Genomic DNA, 18,256 nt, shown 5'->3' with positions numbered 1-18,256 from the left:
AAAACAAAATTGTTAGGAAATGTGACATCAAATCAAACTTTATTTATATAGCACATTTTTTTCAACAGGTGAAAATTAAATGTGCTTTACAAAAAAGGGACAAACCACTAACTAATGAAAACAAAACTTAGGAAATGTGACATAGTTACATCATATACAAACAAAGAACCAAACAAACACAACTAGACGCAGAGAGGTAGCCTATAATTTTGAGATGCAATGGTTAGAATCGTTTGTAGTGTGGGAATTTACAAGCGCGTATATTAGTGAATATTCCTACAAACACACAGAGAATGTAATACAGCACACATTTACAACTAATGTAAGCTATCAATGAAACAACATTAGCTAATCTAAATAAACATTGATATTCCAACTCAACTACACGCAACTCATCAATAACAATGCCTCAATCTGAAGTAGGCTCTGTTTAGCAAAGTGGTTATTTTATTGCTATTTCCTGAACTTACATACAGTATGCTAATATCGATTGTGCGAGGATACTAAGTTTTAGAATCCTAGCCACGCCACTGCACGCCAGGCATGAGCTATTTATTACCAATATGATCGAAAAAAATATAGTCTACCTGCTACTTGTAACACAACCAGACGCAGAGAGCCTATAGCCTATAATTTTGAGATGCAATAGTTTGAATAGTTCGTAGAGTGGGAATTTACAAACGCGCATATTGCTGGATATTCCTACAAACACAGAGATACGTTGCAATACAGTACACATATTTACCAATATGATCATAAGAAAGTTGATCCTTAGCTGGATCAGTTCGCTGTTTGAAATGACACTGCTCTTCATCAGTGTCTGGGCGGACCGGACCTGAGGAGTTGTTCGTGTCTCATCGCTCTCCAACAAGGCATGAAGCACGTCAAGTCCAGTCATCCGTGCCATTTTCCAAACGAAATGTTTACCTCAAAAGCTATATGCTTTGACATTCTATCCCGCTTTCGCAGGGTTGGCATTTCTCACATGGATCTCGCATCGCCCCTCCCCTAGTCCCCTTCTATGGAGAGTAATTATAATGTCGTTAACATGTGAATGCGATTTGGACGGACTTCCTGCTGAGCGAAATTCACACAGTAATGAATAAGGACTAACGAAGCATACATGGTCTAATTCATCAAATTTAAAACTTTTGAAACAATTCATATTATTTGCCAATGGGCGCATTGGAAAGCCGCGATTCTAAGGTTTCTGTCAATGTTTTTGTTGTGTCTGTATGATAACAGCTTGTGAAGTTAATTATCCAAATAGAAATGAAAGTTCACTTCATCTTGTCGAGCTCCGCCGGCGGAGCTCCCAGCCCCAGAGGGTTAAATAATAAACACAAGCAAAAGCGTCAAGAATGGGAAAACAATACATGAAGACAGATTTTTCAAAGGTGTTATGGACGGATGAGATGAGAATGACACTGGATGGACCTGAAGGGTGGGCCCGTGGCTGGATTGCTGACCGACATCGCACACCAGTTCGACTGAAATGCCACAAGGTGGGGGAAGGATAATGATATAGGCTGGTATTATCGACAGTGAATTAGTCGGACCATTTCAAGTGGAAGATGGATTGAGAATGAACTCCAAAAACTACTGCCAGTTTCTGGAGGCCACCTTCCTCAAGCAGTGGTACCAGATGAAGCCAGCATCATTCAAAAGGTCCATGATACTGATGCAAGACAATGCTCCATCCCATGCATCCCAGTACACTAGAGATTTGCTAGCCAGCAAAGGGTTCAAAGATGGTAAAATGATGACTTGGGCCCCCTTGCTCACCTGATTTGAACCCAATTTAAAACCTGTGAGCCCTCCTAAAGAGGGAGTTTTACAGCCAAGGAAAGCAGTACACATCTCTGAACAGCCTGTGGGCATCTCTCTTGGCTGCTTCAGCTAAAATTGTGCGCGATCCCATTAAAAAACTGACAGAATCCATGGATATGAGACTAATACAAGTGTTAGAAAAGAAAGGTGGCTATATTGGCAAATGAACTTATTTCCAAAAGTAAAAATGTCAGCTGTTAAACTACTGAATTTGTTGCTTTATTTCATAATTATTTTTAATCATTGTAAAAAGACTTTTTTGTTGTTTGTTTATGAAATAAATTGAAAAAACAATTTTTTTCCCAGCTGCATAATAATTGTGCACAAAAATCATTATATTTTCCCCTTGTAACATATAAATCTGTATTTTTCTTTATATAACATTTACTTTTCCGGCAAGGAATGAATTGGGATCACTAATAATGTTGTGTCTATTAATATATTTAAAAAATCTGCCAAAAACACATTCGCATAATAATTAAGTACACAGTGTAGTTCTATCCACTTCTGTCTTACACCAGAAAACAATGTCAGCTAGGTCTATAAGCAAACATATGGCTTAGCTATGTCCAGAAGTCCTCAATAATAATAGTATTTTCCAAGAAATTACGAAAAATCGTTGACAACGTTTCCTTAGGTGCAGCGTCTTTTACTGCTACCACAGAGTGAATGCGATGATAACAAAACTTTAGATTACGCTGATCTATAAAACGCTATTCCCAAAGCAGAATTAGACATGTTCTACATCGTTAGAAAGCTTATACTCTCACCTACTGAATAAATGAATTGTCAATCAAGCCAGACTGTACTAAAAAGGGCGACGACACCGTAAACAACAGGTGTGGTATTACCCACAGCTATTTTGGAATGTACCCAGGCATCACAAATGTGCGTATATTTCCCAAACGGATTGTCCAAGACAATATATGACCACGTAGTCTCAAAAGGGACATCTCTACACGTAAAACCAACAGTAAAGTTGTATATTTATTCAATATTTAGTCCCAGATATTGACTGTAGAATGACATGGTATCATTTTTAAAAACTTTTTCTCGTTTCGTTCACTCGTTTATTTCGTTATTCAGTGAGCAGCGTTTTCACTGCTGTATAGGCATATCTTAGGGCTATTGTCGGGTTTATCTTGTTGCTATGACGGAATACGATTTTTTAGTGGTGAAATAATATTTTTATGAATGCCAAGATAGACAATATTGTCCATTATGTCATGGGTGGGGGTGTTTTGTAGTTGAGACTGTAGGGAGGGGGTCCGTGTTACATGAACAACCAGAGCGACAACTGTGGCGCTGCGAAACTCCGTTTTCGGCATAGTTGTCGTGTATCGTCTACTAATGAAACTAAAACAACGCGTTTCTGTTTTTAACTCTAACTTTAATGTCTGAGTTTAGTAATCTCGGCGCGCCGGCGTGCCGACCACTAGGGGCTTTTGCGTTAATGTAATAAATCAAACTATCCACCTATTAACCTTCTAACTACACCCAACACGCACATGCACGCGCACACACACATACACATCACGCACATAAATACATATATTTTTTTTGTTTTGATTGCTTGTTCATTTACTTGTTTATTTATTTTCCATTTCATTATTATCATTATTGTTATTTTCTTTTTAGTTTTTGCCTTTCATTTTGAATTTGCATTGCAATTTGTATTTCCATCAGTCTGAATTTGCCCTCTAACAAATGACACGCATGCTTGCGCACACACGCACACACACACACACACACCCCCTCCTAATCTCACTACTACTCTACCCACATACACACACACACGATTGATTTTTTAAATGTATTTATTTAAAAAAAAATCTACTTATTTATTACTATTTTTCTCCATTATTATTATTGTTTCTATTGTTATCACCATCAGCAACGGTCAAAACACATCCACAGAAATACTTATATCCCTCAATAACTTGATTTATTTTATCCATCTCCCAACAACTAGTGTCACTACATTACATTACATTACAGGCATTTAGCAGACGCTCTTATCCAGAGCGACTTACACAACTTTTTACATAGCATTTTTTACATTGTATCCATTTATACAGCTGGATATATACTGAAGCAATTTCGGTTAAGTACCTTGCTCAAGGGTACAACGGCAGTGTCCTACCCGGGAATCGAACCTGCAACCTTTCAGTTACAAGCCCAGTTCCTTACCCACTGTGCTACACTCCGTCCTTATTATTATTGCTATTGCTATGTGTCATTATTATTATTGCTGTTATTACTATTCTCATTATTATTATGATTACTATTATTTTTGTTATTATTTTTGATGTTGTTATTATTATTATTATTTTGTTTCTGTTCTCTTTTCTTCTCTCCTCTATTGCACTACCTAATTCTCAGTCTATTGATTACCTGTCTGTCTGTCTGTCTGTCTCTGTGTCAATTTGTTAGTCTGCCTGCCTGCCTGTCTGTCTGTTGGTCGATCCATTGTTTATTATTGTTATTGTTATTGTTATTCTTATTATTACTTTATTGGTTTTTTTTTTTTGGGTTTGGGGGGGGGGGGGGGGGGGTTAGCAGGGGTGGGGAGGAGGGAGGGGAAGCCAGGGGTTTTTATTAAAGGGGGAGGGGATTTGGTGGAGGGATTTGAAGCGGCTTCACCCTGTATTGTAATAAATACAGAATGGAAATTATATATATGTATATATATATATATATATATATATAAAATTTAAAAAAAACATAGTGGTAACTTATAAAAGTGAACGTTTTTACAAAAATAAAAAAAAGAAATAAGGGTAGCCAAAAGGCTTGATGAAAGGCAAATTGCAGAAGATGCTAAAAGTAATCCTAAGCGTTTATTTCAATACTGTAGTAGGAAAAGAACAGTTAAAGAGGAAGTTAAGGGCATTAAAAATAATGACAGAGCACTGCTTTATAAGAGTAAGGATTTTGCTGATGCCCTAAATGGCTACTTTGTTGAGAGTTTCACCAGAAAAGAGGTTACTAATAGGCTGGATGGCATATTCAATACTCAGAATGTCTTGGCAGATATTGAGGTAGGGGATATAGAAGAATTAGATAAATTACATCAGCTAAAGACAAATAAAGCAGCAGGCCCTGATGGCATATACCCAAGGGTACTAAAGGAGTTAAGTGAGATCATTTTTAAACCACTGGCAAGTATTTTTAAACAGTCTTTAGAAACTGGAGAAATACCAAATGACTGGAAACAGGGTATTGTAATACCAATATATAAGAAAGGGGACCGTACTGATCCAGGAAACTACAGGTCTGTCAGTTTAACTTGCATAACATGTAAAATACTTGAATCTATCATTAGAAACAAACTAGAATTATTTCTTGAAAATAATAGCATCCTAAGGGATAGCCAACATGGTTTTTGTAAGGGAAGGTCATGCCTGACAAACCTTTTGACATTCTCAGGGATTAAAGCAAAAAAAAAAACTTCTGACTAAAAATGTTTCTTCAGGCCAAGCAGGGCCAGTCGACCAGGGGCGGGGGGGGGGGGGGTGTGGTCTGTTGGATGGAACCTTTGATAAGGTGGGCGCATGTTTGCATGCATGCTTGCCCATAGCCACCGCCGGCTATGAGGCCAAGTCATATGTGACAGGTGCTGGTGTTTTGGTCCTCAAGTAGGACAAGGTCATTTTTTCAGTTTTTTACAGATTATGAAAGTGCAGATTATAAGCTTTCAAATGATGCGTCATACATTGAAATCTGAAAATAGTTGAAGAAGATATGCTTATTTGAATGTTGGTACTCCTAAAATCAAGCAGCAGAGAAAATCCCCTTGAAAGATCTTGCACTTTTCACACTTCTCACAGGGAGATAATGGGTGGGAACAATAGCTAGTTAACTCCACCCCAACCACTAGAGTACCTGTCAATCCTTGCCCATTTAGGGGTTACCCTATTTAAAGCTTTATAACTCCAGATGTGAACACCACAGAGACTAGAAAAATGTCTTAAATGAAGCAATACATTTGTACCAATTATAATACAAGCTTAGATTACTTTATATTCATAATTTTGTAAGAAATAAAGTGCCACAAATGCAATGGTCAAGGCAAAAAATAAAAAATGAATTTGCTCCTTTTTTAGTTCGCAATGAAATACTGGGAGATTGCGGGTTAAAGTATACATGTCCTGGATCAAAAACTTCTTGACCACAAGTTCATAAAATCTAAGGGTGGATATGTAGAACTACTAAAGATCTATGAAGCAAAAACTAAGCAGTGTACCCAGCATCTCCAAATCTACCCAAAATGTCTAAATTATTAACACTGGTCTAAAATAGCTAAGGGTCCAGAAACAAATCCAAAATCTCTTCAAAAAGGAATATAATGCTTTTTGTCCATTGTAAAGCATATGAGCCCCTTATGAAGGTTTAAGATGAAACATAGATATAATTTAAACATAATGCAAAAATATAGTCCCACAATGCTGCACAGTACCTAAATGTGTAATAATTAACTCTTGTATGTATTTCTATACTCCTATGTTTTCTTGTATGTGAATGGGACGATATGAAAACAATTTCCAGCCGTCCACCACGTTTTGGCAATGTTTCAACACTCTCCTCATCACTGTTGTATGCATCACAAAAACTATTACACTACTAACTAACGCTTACATTACAGTATCCACAATATCCACATTACATAATACCACTAACCTATTTAAAGATACTCAATTTCTAAAATAACGTATATAACCGAAATATTTTGAGCAGTAATACTTACATAGCAATGATGAAATCTTATCTATGTTCAGTAGATGGAGACAGAGACAGTAAATCAATGAAAAAAAAAGTTCTATCCGCTTCTCTTTTGCTCCAGAAAACGATGTCAGATAGTTCTATCAGCAAACATATGGCTTAGCTATGCCCAGAAGTCCTCAATAATAATGGTATTTTCCAAGGAATTACGAAAAATCGTTGACAACGTTTCGTTAGGTGCAACGTCTTTTAATGCTACCATATATAGAGCGAATGCCATGGTAAGAAAATGTTCGGCTACGCTAACCTATAAAACGCTATTCTAAAAGAAAAATTAAACATGTTATACATCGTTAGAAAGCTTATACTCTCACCTACTGATTGAGCGTCCGCCATTGTAGGAACCTCACACAGTAAACAAACATAGGCTACTACCACACGGCTTTATTTATGGGCGGTGGCTTGACTGAAACAAAGTGACAATAGCCAACGAAATCAAACATGCTAATTAAACTGCACCCCCATCACGCCTCCAAAACCCGGCTGTAAGAATCACTAAAACAAGCCGACTTTGCTGACAAATTATAAGTGACCCTAAAAATGTTGTTTATTCTATTGAGTGACTTCTTCAACACTTTAACTTTCGTAATATGAAAAAAAGGAAAACGGTAAAAAAAAAAAAAATTAAAAAACCTTTTTTGCCTCCTAGCGCGATTTCAAGATTTGCGACTTGCGGACATTTTCTCCAGCACCCGTCACATTTTCCCCCTCTACAATTTGTAAAAGAAGTTACAGAGGAGGCCCCCACATTAGGGCATGTACACACACACTGCCCGGCATTTTTTTTTTAGGGAAGGTGGGTGATGCGCTGCCTTTTTAGAGTGGCTGCTTTTTTTCCACCATGCGGTCGCGTCACATAGGTTTACATGTAAAAAATCACGGAGGCAGCTCAGAAAAAGGCGGATAGTGTGTACACGCCCTTACCCCTCGACGCCTGCTAAACAAGTAAAACTATGAGATTTCAGCACCACCCCATGCATAACCATTGCTGCTGTTCTCTAATGCAGCCATCAAGTTGTAAAAAGGCTTTAACCGACACTCCTGGGCAAAAAAAATGGCAAAATATTAAGCTTTTAAAGGTCTTAACAACAAATCATTGGTCAGAAAATGAGCAAGAATTAAATGCACTCCTGAGACCTCCTGCTCGTTTACTTTTGCTGCAGTGAACTGTTTGGGGAAAAGCTAGAAACAGGGAAATTCACTTATACAGTAGACAAATTAACATAATGTCAAATAAAAGAGTCATGTTTTGGATTTGGTTGCATATCATTTGCATGCCATGACTTCCTGATGTCTGTGACCTAGCAACATCATCAGAGTCTGGATATCTTATTTTAAGGTTGAAAGCCTACATGAATATTTGCGTTTGGGTCATTAACTGTCTGTTCACCTTTCAAATAGCCTACATTCTACATCTCACGGGTTTATACAGCAGCCAGGCTCACGGTGTCTGAATAGCCTATATAACACTAGAACTGCGGCGTGCCGTCTTTACAGTGGGCGTGGTCAGCCATCAAACTAAGACTGATCATTGCGAGTGAGCGGTAAGTGGACCGGCATGTGAAATGACACTTAGGAATGATAAGGTTACTAGGTTAATAAAAACGAGTCAAAAACGTCCTCTTTTGATCTGCAATACAGTGGCTAAGACACTGGTCAAAATACAAATGTTTTTTGTCATATTGTCTTGAGTTTTTATGATTAAGGGGGGGGTTTGCACTATCCCGATTCTGCTGAACATGTTAGGTAAAGTGGGACAGTGTTTTTCAGGTGAAGTGGGACAATGTTGTCCTGTTGTAATAAACATACAATTTACCACAGTTTTATACACTTACGTGCTAGTTTAAACCATACTGATGATTATTTGGTGTCTGTCAGTAGCCTACTTCATATCTTACTGTTTTTATAGTAACAAGTACATTTTTTTTACACAAAAAGTATGATAAAATCATAAATATTATTGATATTTTTTCCTAATTTCAGGAAAACTGTGCCACCCAGTGATAGAACACAGTTGTGTGTAAGTAGTAGTGTAAGTCCAGTAGGAGAGAAGAGACAAATGATGAACTGTTCAGCATTCCTTGCCTCTATGCGATTTTACTTCGGGTTAAATTGTCTGCAATTCAAGTACAGCTTTTCAAACGTTTTTCAAATGCAATCTAAATGCAGTGTAGTTTACAAACTTAACATTAGATATACTACTTTTGTGCTTAAAGCTTTATTTTTAGTTTATACAGAAATTAATTTAAAATGTATCATATGATGATGAGAACATCATAATAAAGACATTGAGGTTACATAAAATTGCATGCATCAGAGTTTGTGTGTGTATGTGGGAGAGATAGAGAGAGAGAGAGACAGCAACAAATTTTCAGTGAAAAAGAACTTTTTTAAAATGGAAAGAAATCACTAATGCTACAAGTCCCATAGGAATTCTATATACATGGTTTTGAAGTATGTGCATGCCTGTATATTTTCCTGGCTATACAATGAATAAGTAAAATATTATCATATTTCTTTTTGCACTTTAACAGTAAGAGTCTGGACTCTGTGTACCAAAAATGATAAAGATCTGACACTCCTAACTTATGTTTCTAGAGATTATTTCATGGATAATCAAAAAACTAGAAACCCTTTTGACTAAATACTAAAAATAGTATGTTAAGAAAAACGAGCAATAGTGCCTTATACATTGGCAGATTTAAAAAAACAGATTTGTGATCAGCTCAACTAGCTTGAGAAGTGTACCAAAGGAATTTCAAAACTTCCACTAAGGACATTTATGGGTTAAGTTTGAAATGACTGTCCCACTTCACCATATATGCTGTCCCACTTCACCTGAATACTCCGACTGAGTGAAAGAAGGTGCCATGCTATGTTTAAGGGAGTTTATCTTCTATACAAAAACACATTTAAAAAAAAATTCCACACATAGATGTTAAGAAGACTTAAAACAATTCATAGAAACATCACTGGTACAAGTAAAAAAGTTTTTGATAGTCTCCTACTGAATTTACCAAACAAGTGTCACATTTGCTGAATCCACCCTATAGCCTATATCATGGATGTGTATTTAATTTTGAAAATCGGCATGAGGTTAATTTAAAGCAGGTCTTTATAATCATAGGGATACTTGAACTTTGTGTTTTCATTAGTATAATAATGTGTTTTCAACTTATTTTGCATGACAGTGCCACGAATAGGACGCCCTCACAGGCAAAGTGCTAGGGATGTGTGCGCATGCAGGTGAACACGGCATTTGGGCTCATCTAATTGCAAACTGTCAGGATTCTTAGCTGCTGGAATAAACTTTCCTTGTGGATTATTCTCGGTCAGAAGATGTGGGTGGTTGCAAAAGGATTGCTTTCTTCTCGTTCGTCGGAGTGGTGAGATTGCCTTTTTGAACCGCGGCTTCTTGCTCCTTCTTTGTCACAAACTTTGACTTTGATTGCAATCATGATTAACTTTATTCGTATTTGAACTATTTCTATTGCTTTCTGGACATTAATACTCTCGTAATTTGGGGGTTTTGGGGTATTTTGTCACGTTTATAAATGTATATTTTGGTGTTAATCTAATGTCGGCTTGTGCGCAGACTAAAGTCGAATGTGCGTCTGCCGAGAAGTGATTAATTGATTAGCCTGCTTCAGTACACCGTGGGGCTATATTATCGTCTCCGATTGTTTCGTTATTATACATATTGTTATATTGTCAAGAAAGGAAGTGTATGATTTTCAGTTTGTGGCTTTAATTAGTAGCCTCTGTCCAGTCTTCCAGCAGCGTCAGTAGGCTAGCCCGGTGCTACCAAGTTGTACCTAATAAAGTGGCCGGTGAGTGTATATAATTACCGACATCCAAGTAGATTGTATGCCTATACAAATCAGCTACCTATCACCTGGTAGTGTGATTCCTAAGTTCCGTAACACCCCCTTCCCCTCGCTTTTTTCCCCCTTCGGATATACAATGATCTCATACATGAGTCCCTTTTCCACCACAGGGCCGAATGGTTCTGAGCACGGAGAGGAATGGTTCCAATGGTGTTTCCACCTGGAAAGGTTTGGCGGGGAACGATTACAAAACGTGCCCAGCACAATATTTTCGGCACGGTTAGACAACCGTGCTTAGTGCAGCAGAACCATTTGGGTGGGCAGGATTAATGACGTATTCACTGATTGGTTTCACATTACGTCAGTTTTGTGACTCCGCATACGGTCTCTTCACGTCCTCTTCCGTAAGCTAGGTCGGTGGAGAAGTTAATATAAATAAAAATGCCAATCAAAAATCGTATTCCGTCACAGCAACAAGATAAACCCGACAATACCCCTAAGATATGCCAATGCAGCAGTGAAAACGCTGCTCACTGAATAACGAAATAAACGAGACAAAGTTTTAAAAAATGATACCATGTCATTCTACAGTCAATATCTGGGACTAAATATTGAATAAATACATAACCTAATTATTGGTTTGATGCGTAGAGTATGTCCCTTTTGAGACTGTGGTCATATATTGTCTTGGACAATCTGTTTATGAGATATACGCGCATTTGTGATGCTTGGGTACCTTCCAAAATAGCTGTGCATAATACTACATGTTGTTTACGGCATTGTCGCCCTTTTTAGTACAGTCTGGCTTGATTGACAATTCATTTATTCAGTAGGTGTGAGTATAAGCTTTCTAACGATGTATAACATGTTTAATTTTGCTTTTGGAATAGTGTTTTACAGGTCAGCGTAACCAAAACTTTTCTTATCGCATTCACTTACGCATTCACTCTGTGGTAGCAGTAACGAAAAGTTAACGATTTTTCATAATTTCTTGGAAAATACTATTATTATTGAGGACTTCTGGGCATAGCTAAGCCATTTATTTACTGATAGACCTATCTGACATCATTTTCTGGAGAAAAACAAGCGGATTGGATTGTATCATTGATTTACTGTCTCTGCCTCCATCTACTGAACACAGATAAAATTTCATAATTTCTATGTAAGTATTACTGCTCAAAATATTTCGGTTATACATGTTATTTTTGAATTGAGTGTCTTTAAATAGGTTAGTGGTATCGTATAATGTGGATATTTCACACTGTAATGTAAGTGTTAGTTAGTAGTGTAATAGTTTTTGTGATGCATGCAACAGTGATGGTCAGTGGAGGATACGCTAAAAAGAAAAACCAAAAACAGACCAAAATACACAGAATCCTCATCCATATCATCAGCCAATGAAACTTAACATAACAAAAACAAAACAGAATGGGGAGCGACCTCGACGACAACAACTGGCGCATATTTATTACATACACAACGGGACGCCGTCGCTGATCCACCGCGTCACTTGCTGTCGTCACTAGTTTTTCTTATGCCGCTTCTCCATTGACTAGCACGGCATGGTACAGGACTGCAAGCATTCGTATCCTACCCGTGCCGTGTTGCCTGTTGCGCTTCTCCATTACACAACAGACCCGTGAAGGTAGGAGGAGTCATGGTAGGAGTAAAGTGGAGTAAAGCTTCCTAAATGTGTAATAATTAACTTTTGTATGTATTTCTATACTCTGCACTCTCTTATGTTTTCTTGTACGGGGATGGGACGATATGAAAACAATTTTCACCGTGCACCACATTTTGGCAATGTTCCAACACTCTCGTCATCATTGTTGCATGCATCACAAAAACTATTACACTACTAACACTAACATTACAGTGTGAAATATCCACATTATATTATACCACTAACCTATGTAAAGACACTCAATTTAAAAAATAACGTATATAACTGAAATATTTAAGCAGAAATACTTACATTACGTCTTATGTCTTTTACTGCTATCACAGAGAGAATGCGTAAGTGAATGCGATAAGAAAATTTTCGGTTACGCTGACCTATAAAATGCTATTTTTCCGGCACGGCACGGTGGTGGAGAAGCACCTTTAGATACTTCCTAGTCCTGGTTTTAGCAGCCCGACAGATGGAAACAGAAACGGTAACCATTCCAACAAGCTCATTATCAAAATGAGGACAGTAGGAATTACAGGAGGCATTTCAGAGTGGGTTCGGAACTGGTTACGGGATGGGACTCCCTGAAAACTTGGTATTTCACCCGGGGGCGGTGCCTTACATCCTGCGTCACACAGAGTGTTGTGTGCCTGATGCGCATTCTCGATGGCTCGCATTGGGTCGTCTCATCACTTTTTGGATAAGCTAGCAAAACCGTAACCTAAAAAGTTGTTTATTAACCTAATCTTTGCCTTAACCCCAAGGCTAAACCTACATGAGACCTCACGCCTAATTATAACTTCAAACAGAGATGATTTTTTTGTGATCATCGTGATCATCGACTTCCCTGCAGATTTTCAAATTACTTTTACCTGACTGTTGATATATTCTCAAATTGACCATCATAACGTTATACTGGAAAATATGTACAACTAAAACGTTAACCCAAAGAGCAAAGATTACCGTTAGCCTACTGTCCGACTCAGATCACACTGTGATTTTACTTGACTTACTCTCACAATGAGACACACATAACTCAACTCTCATGCACTCACTCGCCAAGTGTAAATCAAACAGCTAATGATAAGGTGAGATTTACTTTAAATTTGTTGACAAACTGGTGACGTTAGGGTTATATAATTTAACATTAGGGTTAACCAATTTAATATTAACAATAGACTAGGGTGACTTTATTTTTTATAGCTCCATGGGGCAAACGTTACCAAGCTCCGCACGTGAGGCTTGTTTAACGTACAAAGGAAACCTGCTAGCATGAAGTTAGCTTGTTAACAGTTAGCTAACGTTAGCTAGCCAATATTTTCATGGCACATGAATGAGGCACGTTATGACATTCTAATGTGCACTCAGAGCACGGGCTGAGATGGTTACGGAGCTCGCCGAAGCGTGCACTGCTACGTCCTGCAAAACCACGCCCATCCGGGTGAAATACCAAGTTTTCAGGGAGTCCTGTTACAGGATAGAGCACAAAGGGTAGGAGTAGTATCTTATCTGAGCAGGGTATTGTGGGAAGTGGAGTTCCACAGGGATCGGTGCTGGGTCCACTGCTCTTCCTCATTTACATAAATGACCTTGACACGGACATTGAAAGTACACTAGTTAAATTTGCAGATGATACAAAACTGGGAGGTTTAGCCACCAGTTTGGAATCTACTAAAGTAATCCAAGAAGATTTAAACAGAATCCAGAAGTGGGCAGAAACCTGGCAAATGAAATTCAAGAAACTAAACGTAAAGTTCTAAATGTGGGTAATTAAAACATAGGGCAGGATTGCTTCATGGGTGGTACAAAATTAGAATGTGCACATGTGTACTTGGGAGTAATAGTTGATCATAGACTATCAGGGTCTGGTCAACAAAAAAAAAAGCCAACAGGATGCTGGGATACATAGCAGGGAGTATTGAGTATAAATCTAAGGAGATCATACTCACCCTATACCCTTGTCAGACCACACTTAGAGTATTGTGTGAAGTTCTGGGGACTGTACTACAAGAAAGATATAGAGGTGCTGGAAAAGGTCCAAAGGCAGGCAACCAGATTGATTCCGGGTATAAAAGATAAGTGTTATGAGGAAAGGCTTGAGATGCTTGGACTTTTCAAGCTTAGTAAAAGGTGACATAGGGGAGATTTGATTGAGGCTTTTAAATTTATTAAAGGGATTAACAAAGTGAACTACAGAAAATTAATCAAGTTAAGTTCGGTTAGCAGAACGAGGAGGCATAAATGGAAACTGGCAAAGGGTAAATTTCACAGACATTCGGAAATATTTTTTCACACAGAGAGTGGTCAATGCATGGAATAGCTTGCCTGGACATGTAGTGGAGGCAGAAACACTGGGGGTACTCAAGGCCCGGCTTGATACAGTGTTAGATACTATCTAGCTTTTAGGTAAACTAAGCATTAAGTACAGTTTAGTGCTAGGAATAGACGAGCAGCATTGGGCTGAATGGCCTGTTCTGGTCTTACGTTATGTTATGTTATAATGACAATGTGAAAACAGGTTTTTAGAAATTTTTGCTAACTTATTAAAAATTCAAAACTGAAATATCACATTTACATAAGTATTCAACCCCGTTGCTATGACAATCAAAATTCAGCGTAGGTGCACCTGTTTCCATTGATCATACTTGAGATGTTTCTACAACTTAATTAGAGTCCACCTGTGGTAAATTCAATTGATTGGACATGATTTAAGAAGGCACACACCTGTCTATACAAGGTCCCACAGTTGACAGTGCATGTCAGAGCAAAAACCAAGCTATAAAGTTGAAGGAATTGTCCGTAGATCTCTGAGACAGGATTGTGTTGAGGTACAGATCTGGGGTACAAAACAATTTCTGCAGCATTGAAAGTCTTGAAGAACACAGAGGCCTCCATCATTCTTAAATGGAAGTGGCCAAACGAAAGCCACTCCTCAGTAAAAAGCACATGACAGCCTGCTTGGAGTTTGCCAAAAGGCACCTAAAGGACTCTCAGACCATGAGAAACAAGATATGTTGTCGCTTTGACATTATGGGGTTTTGTGTGTAGATTGATGAGAATAAAACTTAATTTAATCAATTTTAGAATAAGGCTGTAATGTAACAAAATGTGGAAAAAGGGAAGGGGTCTGAATACTTTCTGAAGACAGTGTGTGTGTATATATATATATATTTTTTTAATCAAATTATTATTATTTTTTTTGGTGACTCCTGTGGAACAAACACCCAAAAGGGTTACATTTCAGAAGAGACCAGAATTACGCCTATAGACAAAAGAATCGTAACCATTTGATTTTGGATATGTCATTTTCAGGCTTGAGTTTAAAAAACAGGGTTGAAATACAAATGATTAGACAAGACTGTCTACTATCTAATAGCTTGGGTCAGTAACATTGGCTAATTTTATTGACTACGTTATAAATGTGACTAAAATTTTAAGAATGAAGTGACCACCATTTAACTCGCATTATTAGTCTCCTCAGCACCCCATTTCCCACAGCTATGCACTTCTCACATGCTGAGAAGTCTCGGTTTTGCATCATGGGAATGACAACTTGGGACCGGTAAAATTAAAGATCACTGATTACTTTAGCATGAGTATCGCTATTGGCTTGCATCGGCGGTCGATCCATCGGAGCATCCCTAACTTCTACCCCACTACATCACCCACCCACTGTCACACACTCCACACCTCACACCTGATGAAATGCACTCTCCTACTCAACTGCTCAATCAGCTGATTGATATTATATTGCAGACTATTGTTTAATGGAAATAACATTTTTATGAAATCAGGTCAATTGTACACCATCATTTAAACACTTTATCGTACCTTCCCACCTTCTTTTTATCACCACCCGTTTATCACCAACTATAGTGCTTGGTTTTTAACTGATGGTGTAAAATATTTGATTGATTACTGCGGTGAATTCGTAGAACAGTATACAAATATCATTGTTGTTCCAAGTGTCCAAGGTGATTAATTACCATACTTAATCCATACTAGATGTTCATAACCTCTGTTCGAGTACATGTAGGGAGCATGTGTTGTACTAAAAAAAAAGCAGGATAATAGAGATGAATGATGCAACCAGTGTGCAGACACACCTTCCCAACACCATCAATTCAATACAAGAACTTCCATGTGACGTGCACCATGTGATTGTGCTGTTAAAATAGCACAGTAAAATACTGCATACATGCCACCTTTTCAAAGTTAGGTACATATTTCCAGGTCTCCCTTGTTAAAGAGATTCTGTCTCAATGGGACTCTACTGGTAAAATAAAGGTTAAATAAATATAATTTTAATCTTTTATTAAAATATGCATTTTTACAAAAATGATTCATTTTTGCATTATATTGTGCCATTTCTTCACTCCCAATGCTGGGCCTTCCTCGCAGAAATATTTCTTCTAGTCTAGCCAGCAAATGGGTTGGCATGGAGGGTCACGTCCTTTATGTGAACATCATTCAAAGGCCGAAACGTCTTCTCGTTAATAGGAAGTTTCTCCAGTTCGTCAAGTGTCTCCAATCCATCTATAATTCTAAAAGGACATATTAATGTCATTTTTCAGATTTACACATATAATATAGGCAATACATATTAACAACTTAAGCAGTCACAAATATGTTTGATTGGACTAAACCAGAGGAGAAAAACAACAGTTACTCTCATTGTAGACATGAGTGCTTTTACACTTGTTTACTGATAGGAAAAGCAAAATATGAAGTTGTAGCTATAATCACATACATTGCACATACAATCTTGATTACTTACTTTCCAAAAACAGTGTATTTCATGTCAAGATGGGGCTGCTTGCCGTAAGTGAAGAAAAATTGGGAAGCATTGGTGTTGGGGCCATTGTTTGCCATGGAAACCACACCTCGAACATTATGCTGTAGTAACACAAAGCATGATAATCAACTGAAGCAATGTAGCTTAATTCCCATTAATAATGTTATGAAACACAACACCGAGGGACAAAAAACTGATCTGATTTAGCAATATAATTAATCTTCCATCAAGTGTTTCACCAAAGCCACTGCAGACTTAACCACAACGGCTGAAGGTAAAGGAGGCTTATCCTTGCTTTCAATTCAGGAATAGGAACATTTGTATTTTTTTTCTGTCCACACCCACACAGTATTGTGGGCTAAACCCACTATAAACCCAGGTTATTTTAGAATTTATACTGTTAAACCAATGTCCTAATTTGTAAAATAATTGGGAGCACATTTTTTGTTATTTTATCATGCTGAAGTTGAACACATTCATTTTCCCTCGTTGCTACTAGTGCGCAATTCTAATCAACTGATCAGAGGTAGCCACTTCTTGGACACACACATACACAAGTGCCCAGGAGACAGTCGTCTGTATATGCACATACATACAAAATGTGCATGTACATTCATTTAGCTAATGACCTAGCAGTCTAATGGATGTTACCTTAGAAAAATGGATAGTTACTCATCCACCATTTTTATTACTAGTATGTTGTGGCCCAATGTCTTTTTTGGAGTATTTAACTACAGAACTAAAGCTGCAGCAATTTTTACTTATCTGGCATGGAGGTAAGTGACAGTTGCACAAAATACAATGGTACCAGTCAAGGCATGATTAATACGGCTGGGTGTCTGTCATAGTGGCTAAAGTCACAGAGCAGTCATGGAAATGTTATTGAAAATCAAGAAAAACTGAAAAGCAACAGAAACCAACCTAAAAAAAACATGCATTTACTAGAATAGATTTTTTTTTTTTTTTTTTTAAGTCAACAGTCGCCGCTAGGAACAATTACGAGTAAAATGTATTGACAGACTGATGCATTTAATCACTTCGATCTATCACCTAAAGAAGGAGCGTGCTTTTTGCCTTCAATAACAGAATTAAACACAGCATGCTCAAATTGCATTACTAAAATTGTAAAATTGGGATACACTGTGTCCGTTTTTGTTTTCTTTCAAGTTTGTTTTTGGTACAATTTTGCACTTCACAAGTTTTGAGTCTTTGAAGGAGCCCTGGTTTTCCCTGACAACATTACCATAATGCAGGGGTTCCCAAACTCGGTCCTGAGGCCCCCTGTGTATGCTGGTTTTCGTTCCAACCAGTCGCAATCCTAGAATTTTAACAAGCTGTTATTTTTCTTAATGA

The 18,256-nt window shown here is 37.7% G+C and overlaps 1 protein-coding gene and 1 long non-coding RNA gene across 4 annotated transcripts in view; both read right to left on the bottom strand.

The window, feature by feature from the left end:
• Positions 1-6,976: 6,976 nt before the first annotated feature.
• LOC135233773 (uncharacterized) overlaps positions 6,977-18,256 on the bottom strand; it is a 392,830-nt gene continuing 381,550 nt past the window's right edge. Inside the window, exon 2 of the long non-coding RNA XR_010323930.1 lies at positions 6,977-12,489. This is a non-coding gene — a long non-coding RNA (uncharacterized LOC135233773). The remainder of the gene's footprint in view (positions 12,490-18,256) is intronic.
• ppil3 (peptidylprolyl isomerase (cyclophilin)-like 3) overlaps positions 16,408-18,256 on the bottom strand; it is a 41,038-nt gene continuing 39,189 nt past the window's right edge. For 2 of the 3 annotated variants that reach the window (XM_064297629.1, XM_064297628.1), the window contains exons 5-7: positions 18,147-18,221; positions 16,886-17,004; positions 16,408-16,652 (exon numbers count right to left, since the gene is read on the bottom strand). In XM_064297629.1, coding sequence (XP_064153699.1) covers positions 16,526-16,652; positions 16,886-17,004; positions 18,147-18,221 — 321 coding nt within the window. In that variant the 3' untranslated portion in view covers positions 16,408-16,525. The remainder of the gene's footprint in view (positions 16,653-16,885; positions 17,005-18,146; positions 18,222-18,256) is intronic. The other variant, XM_064297630.1, reaches the window with a different exon arrangement.

This window comes from Anguilla rostrata, chromosome 10, assembly GCF_018555375.3.
Source record: "Anguilla rostrata isolate EN2019 chromosome 10, ASM1855537v3, whole genome shotgun sequence".
Classification (NCBI taxonomy): domain Eukaryota; kingdom Metazoa; phylum Chordata; class Actinopteri; order Anguilliformes; family Anguillidae; genus Anguilla; species Anguilla rostrata.
This window is presented reverse-complemented; position numbering and strand designations above follow the sequence as displayed.